Genomic DNA, 10,744 nt, shown 5'->3' with positions numbered 1-10,744 from the left:
GAAGAATATACTGGAGGGGAGAAAGGACTATGTAGTGGCATCTTTACATGAGTTTCTAGTACTTCTATGATAGTAGAGAGGCTTTCCAGTGGGTGGATGGAGTGTATACGTGCATACATGTCACATAGACAATCAAACTCACGCAAGGCAATCAAGAGTGGCACCTCAAATTCGAGTGGCTAAATGTAGAGGATTGATGGAGGCCCAAGGAGGAGGTAGTGAGGACATGATTGGAGGCATGGATCGTGTATCATTTGGGGAGTGGTGGCCACAATACTTACTTGGATGACTTTGTAAGTTTTCTTTTGGTTCTTCTCGCTTTCTTATTTGGAATATTACTTGTACTAACAACCTTGTTTCCAGCAAGTGATTCTGTTTTCTTTGCAGCACCCTATCACAAACCATGATCCCACAAGTTTGGAGACTCGATATGTATAGAGGCATGGTCTCACTGCACTTATTGATAGATTATATGCATGCAACGGCCCAATAAGCCAATCCTCTTTCTTTTCTATAGTCATTAATTTTTTTATGCATTATGTATGGTGGACTAATGTTTGGTTGTTCGTTTTGCAGAGTCCGTTTGATGCTCCTTTGTGTCGGGATGAGCTTTCAAATGGCGAGGATTTATAGAATGCACTTGGATTCATAGAGTACACATCTTTTTTTTTTTTGGTCTTGTGATCTATGCAAGCCTCTTCCATGTAGCATTCCTTAGATATATTTATCATCCTTTGTATAAAGTCACACTTTGCAATATTTATAGATAGATTTTCATGTTTGTTTTGGCTCTTCTCTCCATGATTCTGTGAAATTTTATGAGTTGACATAATCAATCTTGTACTTATTTTATGAGTTATCAGTCTTGTGATTTTAAGTAGTTTTTGCACCTGTCTTGATGACGATTGAGTATTCAATATGTAATTGGCTTGAAAAATATTATTCAACACATGGAGCTATGCTACCCTACCACCATTTTTTTTCTCTGTAACTGTCGCTATTTGTGTCATTAATTTATTGCATGTATTATTATCTTAGTCGGTATGTGCGTTGCAAAGCTATCAGTGAGATGAATTTGTCGAAACCCTATACCGATGCTTTAAGCGACAATGGGGGTAAATTTCTTTATGAATATTTGTGTCGCTTTGAACATTGGTATGTTGCTTGTATCTTATAGTGCGTGCAAGATGAAAAACGACAAAACCAAGTGCTCACCATGCAAAGTAAAAGCAATACCAAAACAACCAAACATTTTTAGTGCCAATCTTCTTGTAATTTTTTTGAAATTCTCTCGTTATTAATCTCAAAAAAAAAAAATCTTCAAAGCACCCATATCTTGTTTTATAGCGTAATTGATTTAATCTAAAGTTACAAGAAAGGGTTCTATAATGGCATGAGCATCCTGAATCATAAAAATACATCAACATAGGCCATTTTCACCATAAACTTGAGTCTTTATACATCCAGATGAGCTAATTCAAAGAGAGAGAAGCACACAAGAGACTTAAGTGGGCACAATGGATAGTATTCTTATTCTTTGTTATCTTTATATATATAACTATATATATATATAACTATATAGCATGTATTTATATAATGGGTGCCGACCAAGCTATTGGCCATTGGTGTTTGCCCTAACACTTAATGTACATTGTATTTCTTGAGAAGGAAGAAAAAAAAAACAAGAAAATGTTTTGGTCTCCATCTTTCTTCTTATATTCTTGAGTGAGCTTCTTCTCACATTTATTGTGTGTATTCAATGCATCGATTCAAGGAAGTCCCCCCACCACATAGGGCGTAGGGGCAATAGAGTTATTAGTACGTAGAATATGCATTCAAGGGTTACTCACAAAAACTCACCTACACAATTCAGATACTTACTTAGGTAGGGGAAAATGGCCCATCACCACCTCCTCCAAAACTACATAATGTAATGTCTATATAAAGATATTAACACATCTTTTGTTACATTTTTTCTCTTAAAAGGCCTAATTGAATGACTATTTTTTGTAACTTAATCTGAGATATTAACCCCATTGGTTGAAAAATTTTGTGTGTGTGTGTGACAAGTAACCACTTTTTTTGAACTCCTGTAGTAACTTATGTATTTTTAACTCCCTAAAGCTCGTACAAGAAATTCAAAGGCATGCATGATTAGCTTATCTTTTGGATATACTATGAGAACATTTGAAACATATCTTTACAAATAGCTAATGCATTACTATAACATTACGTGGACGATATTAACACATGACCTTCTGTTACATGTGTTCTCTTGAAATTCCTAGTGACATGAGGGTGAAAGCATGTTATGGTGTTGCACTATTTCTGATGATTACCCGCAATAGCTTTTTAAAATGTGCACTTGGTAAAATGTTTTCCTTTTAATTCATGAATTTTTGTAACATCAAGTTTATTTAAAGAGATTTCTAGTGATAATACATAGCATGATATCAAGTTTTGCATTCTATGGTCACTCTGTACCTAGAGTGCATCCAAAATTGTCTTTATTAGCATTGGACATGCTATTTTGTAATAGCTTACATGCTTCCACCAATGAATATTATTTATAACTTGATATGATAGATTAACCCCTTTTCTCATAAACCTATTTCATATGCATGTATTCTCATAATTGCATATTGGAAGTATTCATTCTTGTTGAACTCATGTGCTAGCATAAGTATTTTGAACTCTCTACATGATCATAGAAGGAATTTGAACTCATGCATACTTAGCACATGTGTTGGACATACTATGAGCAAAATTGAACTATAGCTATAGGAATTATTAAAGAATTACTTACTTTGTAAATATTCCAGTAGGAGGGCTCAACTTGATTACCCAAAAGGTAGGCTAGGCATGTTGAAAATGCTCAAAAGCAAAGGTGCTACATAGACTAAATGGATGTTACCTACGTATGAGTTACAAGATCTTGTTCAATTCCATTTTAAAGTTTTTTCTTAGGTGCCCTGAATCAGATTTGTGATGTACTTGTATAGTGTGATTAAATAGTGACAAGTACGGTCTAGGGACTTTGGGGTTCAACAAGGAAGAAATGTGCTCTTAAAAAATCCATAGAGATTCAAGAATAAAGGTTCATCTTAACTATGAGAAATTAGCCAATACAGTTGGCATCATATCTATCATATTTGTATTCACTTGATTAAGCGTCATGAATTGTGCAAATATGAGAAATTAGCTAATACAGTTGGCATCATATCTACCATATTTGAATTCACTTGATTAAGCATCATAAATTGTGCAAATATTAAGCATACTATTTAAAAACTGGTCCTTTTCTTCTTGAATGCCTATGAAGTAGAAGGATGATGAGATTTTTTTAAGGGACCACAAGGTCTCATGGTGACCACAATGGGACTTGGTTGTTCGAACCATGAAAATAGACTAAGAATATCCTATGCATTTTCCAATTTTAGTAATGATGCAAATGAGAGTGAATCATATACTTGCTTAAGTGAGTCAATATGCTCAATCTTGAACATAGATTCTTCCTTAATTGGAGCCATAGAACATTCAATGGACATATCTCTTTTATAAGACAAAGACTTCCATGCGCTTGCATAGGTATCATGTTTTATATGAGACAAAGTATAATTAATGCACATTAATGTGCACCTAAGTGAACCTTGTTTTCTAGGGGGTATTATTATTTCAACCTTGCACACTACTAGTTCCTTGAAGGGAAAAACTAATCTAAGCTCACTTTTGTCTTGTCTTTTGGTCTCACAATATTGCACGTAGTATGATGGATTGCCTTTATTGTATCTTTTTGGTCACAACTTTCTTTGCTCACTAATTCTTTGCTTGAGTGGGGGGTTTTTCAAACCATCATGTTACTTTTGCCTTTAAGTAGGTGCAATGCTCTCCATCTCTCTTTCATGAGGAGAACAAGGGTGCTCGAGCACTTAAATAGACTTGGGACACTCATGGAGAGTAAAACTATCCTTATGAGATTGTGAAAGGCATAATATGTGCATAAGTTTGTGGAAGGAGGACGTTGTAGTATAAGTGGCAACTTGGGGGGAGAGTGGGTAGGAATCGTTAAGGATGATGAGAGGCATATTTTGAATGAAGACTTGTAGGTGAGAGGCCAACCTTGTGTGAGTTTGTGTGGGCTACATAGTACATGAGGGAGTGAAGGGGATAGGGTAAGCATGCTGAGGAAAAAAACAATAACAATAAGGGGATAGGGTAAGCATACTGAGGGAAAAAAAAAACAATAACAATAAACCTTAGGTTAAGTAGGATATAAAAGGGTGAGATAGGGATTGGGCATCATGCATACACACACACACAAAAGGATAGGGACATATCATGCATGTGGGATGATGCATGCGAGGTGGTGAAAAGGAAAGGAAGGGGCGAAATGGCCGATTTTATTTTTACCGTTTTGTGGTTTAAGCTTTAGGTAATGGATCCATTTTCTTTGATGAATGATGGTATTGATGGCTGGCACACCGACTCTCTCTCTCTCCCTCCCTCTCTCTCTCTCTCTCTCTCTGTGTCTGATCTCTCTCTCTCTTTCCATCCATATGAGTGGTCCCGCCTCCCCTTGTCCCATCGCCTTCTATCTCCCTTTGTTCTCACTCGGTCATCAATCAGTGAATCCTTGATTCTTTGTAGGCCTACCCCCCAAGCACAATAAACATTAGGTTTAGGTACCCTAGAAGAAGTTAGCCTTCAAAGAAGAAGAAGAAGCAGAAGCAGAAGCAGAAGAAGAAGAAGAAGAAGAAGAAGAGGAAGGAACATCGATATCTTCTTGGGGTTGAGAGCGCACCCCACTCGAAGAATATATTTCTGGTCTGCTGCAGGCGGCAGGCCCTGTCAGTGACCAGTCCCCTCCTTCCTTTTGTGTCTCAAAAGGGGAACCGACCACCCTGGCTCAGCGTCCCAAACAGTCTCAGTTGTAGTAGAGTTACGAGGATTTGTATACGCGCTGCACTAGTCCATAGAATATGGCCGCACTAGTAGATATTCAGCTAGAGCCCACGTCCTGCACCACCTGCGCCAAGACCCCTTCGCGGCCTGGATCGAGGCTCGATGCTACTGCACGCAATTATGGCGTATCAGATCAACCTCTGAACTCCGCATCATGCACTGCCGTATTCTGTGCTGCAGGCGTGGCCAATGTGATCACAAGAAGCGGCGGCCTGCATCATGATTTTCCCCATCGTGTGGATCATGCGATCCTTGATGTGCTCGAGGGAGAAGTCGAAGAAGAAGCAGGAGAAGACGAAGACGAAGAAGAAGCTGCAGCTGCGCCCCGAGATGAATTCGACATCGTCTCTAGTGGAGCTCACGAATTAGCTGCAGATCAGCACGCCAGACGTAGTCCAAGTCATGTCATCGATCATGGACGTCGCCGCAGCTCATCAGTCGAGCGTGCAATACATGATCAGCAACTGGAAATCACCTCATACGTCTCACATGAGACCGACGAATTACATTACCGGCCTGAACGAGCTTCATCTTCGTCTCATTCGCCTGACACCAGCATGCTGGCAGCAGCTAATGCAGCTCATGAGAGCAACAATCACTCGTCGTGTAGGAATATAATTAGGGTTGTAAGAGGGGGCTGGTGCGGCGTGATGCAGCTTGTGTCGACAGTGGGGCAGATAGTGAGCACTGTGGCGGTGCTGTTATTGGCCTGCCGGGCCGAGGATGACGGCCATGACCGGCTAATTGCAGGAGCAGGCAGCAGCTGGCCGTGGCTGAGATTGTACATGAGTACGCCCTTACCCGCATGGATCACTGGGTACGCCCTCGGCTGCCTTGCCACATTGCCCCTCTTCTTCATCAATTGCCCTTCCTCCCTCTCCTATACCTCATCCCTCTATCGCTATTACTACCCTTCCACTCCCTATCACTCCAATGTGTTAAGCCCCTCCCCGTCTAATTTTCACACCCCATCAAGCAGCAGGTACTACAATCTCTAAAACCTAGCTGTAGACTCCTGATCCATGACACCACTGATTTGATTTGATTTACTTCACCTAAAGCACAGCTCAATCTATTTGGTTGTCGAGACGTAATGCCTATTTTGCTTGTTTCTTTAACCCACTAATTGGGGATCGATGTTTTACTGTTTGCAGAATTGAGGTGCACATGCAGAGGCTCCGTGCCTCTCTTGAATGCTTCTTCGCTGTGTGGTTTGTCTTGGGCACTGTTTGGGTTTTCGGCAGGCCTTTCCCGCAAGAAACTCCCGAGCCCTTATATGTGTATGATTAACATGCTGCTCTTCCGCTTTGGTTATTATAATATCTGATCTTACATGTTCAATTAATTGTCCAGTACTACAATTAACGAGCGAGGACTGATGCAATCACAAATTTGGGGTTTCTGTATGTGCAGGCTTTGTGTTGTATTCCTAATGCTCAGCTGTGCAAGATACGCAATGCCTTCCGTTGTGTGCGCAGTAATGTGTTGCTGTACTGGATCAAGTGATGCCGCGGATCCTGATTATAATTCCTCTCCCAGACGCCCATATTCCGGATCACAATATGATGATGATGATGATGATAATGATGATGATGATGGTGATCTTTACCAAAATCCATCGCATCATGTGACCCATAGGGTTAAGGGAGCAAGCCAAGAAACCATTGGAGCTCTGCCTGTGTACATATTCAAGCGTGGAAGGATGCGATTGCAGTATAAATTGATGGATCAGTGCAAGGGCCATCATATGGACACCTTGGATCGATATATTGATCCGGCCTCCATTGATCAGAGTCGTAGACCAGGCAAAGTGCAAACTGATCAAGGCATGCCTATTAACAACAACTACATTCATCGACATGATCAGCGCATGATACCACAAGATGATGCGGTAACGCCGAATTGATATTGCCGTCATATTAGTTCAGTAGTTGTAAATCTGCAAATTAAGAGTGTATCAACAAGGCAGGATGCAACATACTGAGCGCAAGCCAATCTTATAGTAATACACTAATAATGGAATTGGACATAACTGCAGATTTGTTGCATTTGTTTGAGGAGATACAAGGACAATGCAAAGATCCGTGGGCTGCCATGCTCACACCTCTTCCATCTAGAATGCCTTGACAGGTGGCTCAAAATCAATGCGTCATGCCCTCTATGCAAGTTTAATATACTGCAAAGATCAAGTATGATGCTCGATCATCAGCGCAATGAGCGTAATATCTTACTAGGGAGGTGGCGACCCACGAGCTCTCATGAAGAGGTATGAATTACTTAGAGGCTGAGGTGTCTAGCTAGCAGCTAGCTAGGATGTGGGTTCTCAACCATTAATGTACATGCTTTGTGTGCGGGTGCCAATGCTTGTAACTCATCTTCAAGCAAGGGATGAGGCCATTATATCAAATTATGGAATCTCAAGCATTTGATCCGGATGGCACACACAAATATATGTTTCCAATTAAATTGCTAGGTTACTTGGGAATTGGTCGAAAGGTTGCAGATAAGTATACTTTACATTAGTCTTGATCATCCTATATAGAGTGTGGGTGGTTTGTTTTGTTTCACGAGTACTCTTTTAATTAGTTTCGTGTTATTAAGCCGCAACTAGGTCAAATTTCTTTCCCCTTACTCATAGTACATGCTCATTTTGCATACATCAACAAAACTCCTGTGTTTTGCATTAAGCTTCTAGGGCACATAAAATGTGAAAGTTTTAGTTTTCAAATCATAACTATCTTAGAATGATACTTCAAACGATAACCAATGAAAGGGATGCTTATATAAGAGAGTGAAATTGCTATTACTTTAAGTTGGGAAAACCCAGTCTTGAAAATATTGGGATTATGAGACATGAGGGATCAACAATGGATTTACTCGTCAGCTTGCTTCACAGACCTCATCAATCTATTCAACATCATCCTCACATCAGGACTAGTCCTCTTTTGCTAAGGGATCCCATTATCTTCTCGCCAACAACGAGGAAAAACGATGCACCGACCTCAATTGCATGGCAAGGACATAAAATATGAAGAAAAATATGTTGATCATGTAAATTCAAAACTTTAGACAATCATACAATAGTTGGTATCCTCCAAATTGTTTAAACATTAAAACATGACTTATAATTTGCCACAAAAGTAGGTTGCAAGCCACATTCAAGGCTCATGCCTTATGTGACTATGTTCAAAATAGCAAGGGCATACATTGAAAAGTTGATGAAATCTTAACAATGTTGTTAGATGGTTATAGAATATAGATTTAAAGGTTTAAAATAAGTTTCAATTGAAAGTTCAATATCCTCAAGAATTGCATTTTCAAAAGCGGATGATATAGATTTTAAGATTTAAAATAAGTTTCAATTGAAAGTTCAATATCCTTAAGAATTGCATTTTCAAAAGCGGATGATATAGATTTGAAGGTTTAAAATAAGTTTCAATTGAAAGTTCAATATCTTCAAGAATTGCATTTTCAAAAGCAAATGATAATTGGTCAAAATGACACTCACATCATAATTTGGAGCTATTGAAAATGTAGGTACTTTTCATCAAATTGTAATTATATTAGTACAAACGAACGGGTATACACTACAACAAAAAGGCCTCATAGATGCACATTTAGACACGATTTTTTAATATAGAGAAAAACTTACGGACGCGTCTATCCGTCCGTCTATTTGCACGTCTACCGTTTCGCGTCTATAATTGCATGTATCAACGAATTTACACGCACAAATAGACGCGCAATAGACACACATATACACGCGCATATAGACACGCTGGTAGACACGCTTTTACAAGCACTGATAGACGCGAACGGAAAACAAAAAATGTCATTTAAAAAAATATATTTAATTTTTTTAAAATTTGAATTATGAAGAGCGTGTAGTCTGCATTATAGATGCACGAATAAATGTGAATTATCTGCAATTTAGACGTGGTGATAGATGCGCAAAACAGAATTGGAAAAAAAAAACCAGAGAGCATTATCTGCAATTTAGACGCGTTGATAGATGCTCTTTGGTTTTTTTTTTCCCCCTCCCATATATCAAATTGTGTATTTGGAAAAAAGACAATGTATCTTATGGGCACGAGAATTGAAAATAAAAGTCCATGTATTCATTATATATCAAAGCATTTACAAGGAAAGTTTAAGTGCTTGCGACCTAAAGCGTGGCCGCAAGCAGTAGGCTCAAAGAGATATCATACATATACAAGAAAATAAGGCCTCATGAGGAGGTATGGTGCTCCTCTACGAATCTGAAGAGGAAACATCCTCACTAGTACCACCATGGCTACTAGCGTCGCTATCCCCCTCCTCGCTATGCTCCACATCCGGGTTCGCCTACACACACAAAAGATCAGGGTTGCTTATATAAACAAGGTGGAGAAAAAGTTATAATTAGTTATACTTTTAATAGGAAAGTAAGAAAAACATACCTCCTCTGGCTGTCGAATCCTCATGGCCCGGTTGTATTGGTCCTCAGTGATAAGACCCTCCTCATAAAAGTGAAGCCATGTCGCTACGCGGTTATGGTCTCGATGGTAACCTACCTCTCTAGGAGAAGGTGTCCTACCAACAATGGTAGTTTGTAAAATATTTAGAGATATACAAACAATTATGAGTCACAATATATTAGACTAAAATATATAAAGAATTAAAAGAAATATAAATTTAAAAAAACTAGAAATCAAAATATACTTACAAACTCTGTCTCTCATGACTCTCTGCCGCCCGATCCGTAATGCGATGATCCCATTGTTTCCATTTGGATCCGTCGCGCCTCTGTGTGCTGGCGACTCTTCACTTTCTCAGCTGCTTTCTTCTTGGCTTTCTTCCACTCTACGCGGTGACACATAAGTGGTTGGCTATAGGCTCCACGCCCCTCCTCCAGCCTCCGCAGTGAGTCCCTGGCCTGTGTCATGAGGTGGGATCTTTTGTTGTGAAGCATATCCCTCACTTTTGTATGTCCCCAATCATCCGAGAATCGTTGACCCTCAGGATTTGGATACCTCCTATGGACTGCCCTCAACACCTCCTGCCACAAGCCGCTCTTTTGATTTTTGAAGGCAATGAAACAATCTTTATACATCGCATGCACGATGCTCCTCATGTATGCCATTACATCCCTTCCCTCATCATCATGAAAGATGCCACCAGCATCTATAACTCTATAGTACTGGCATACAACCTCCTCTACATGATCTACTGGTGAGGGTGATCGCTCGCCACCTCCTAGGCAACCCCCACACAACCCTCGCCCTCCCCCTCGACTCTCTCTCCTCCCTCTTTGTTGACTGTCCTCTGCCTCGCTGGACGCACGAGCTTCTGCAGATGCATGTGCTTCTGCAGATGCTTGTGCTTCAGCCGATGCACGTGGAGCACGTGGAGTACCTTCAAATGGAGTATCTGCATATGGAGTACCTGTATATGAAGTACCTGCATATAGAGTACCTGTATGTGGAGTACTTGCATGTGGAGTCTGGGAAGTAGTGCCAGGCAAAGACGCTAGAGGCGTCCCAGACATGACACTGAACACCTCGTCTGCTGTGGGAGAGCGGCCAAGGTGTCTGGTCATCTCTCCCATGAAGTCTTCCCTACTAGGAAAACCTCCAAAAAATGCATTGACTCCCCTGCCAAAGGAGGCCAATGTATCATTCATGCGATCCACATCTGGGTCATTGCTAGATGAACCAAGATACAACATCTGTAAAAAAAACACAAAAAAAAGATAAATTTATTTGCATACAAAAAATCATATATTACCTACATTTTCAAAGAG

The 10,744-nt window shown here is 40.0% G+C and overlaps 1 protein-coding gene across 1 annotated transcript; it reads left to right on the top strand.

Annotated features, from left to right (window-relative positions):
- The first annotated feature begins 4,161 nt into the window (after nt 1-4,161).
- On the top strand, nt 4,162-8,155 carry LOC148034301 (uncharacterized). Its single transcript, XM_087680504.1, has 5 exons — nt 4,162-5,944; nt 6,117-6,242; nt 6,376-6,853; nt 7,001-7,228; nt 7,859-8,155. The coding sequence occupies exons 1-5, from the start codon at nt 4,980-4,982 to the stop codon at nt 7,898-7,900; spliced, it is 1,839 nt and encodes a 612-aa protein (XP_087536630.1). The 5' UTR covers nt 4,162-4,979; the 3' UTR covers nt 7,901-8,155.
- Nucleotides 8,156-10,744: the final 2,589 nt, after the last annotated feature.

Source organism: Lygodium microphyllum, chromosome 6, assembly GCF_053477565.2.
Source record: "Lygodium microphyllum isolate KBCC chromosome 6, Lygodium_microphyllum_v1.1.10, whole genome shotgun sequence".
In the NCBI taxonomy this organism is placed as follows: Eukaryota; Viridiplantae; Streptophyta; class Polypodiopsida; order Schizaeales; family Lygodiaceae; genus Lygodium; species Lygodium microphyllum.
This window is presented reverse-complemented; position numbering and strand designations above follow the sequence as displayed.

Excerpts from the sequence above, each read along its gene's own strand:
- LOC148034301 (XM_087680504.1), top strand. The coding sequence starts at position 4,980 with ATGGCCGCACTAGTAGATATTCAGCTAGAGCCCACGTCCTGCACCACC. Across the intron at positions 5,945-6,116 it reads CACACCCCATCAAGCAGCAG|AATTGAGGTGCACATGCAGA; the intron begins GTACTACAATCT and ends TACTGTTTGCAG. Across the intron at positions 6,243-6,375 it reads ACTCCCGAGCCCTTATATGT|GCTTTGTGTTGTATTCCTAA; the intron begins GTATGATTAACA and ends CTGTATGTGCAG.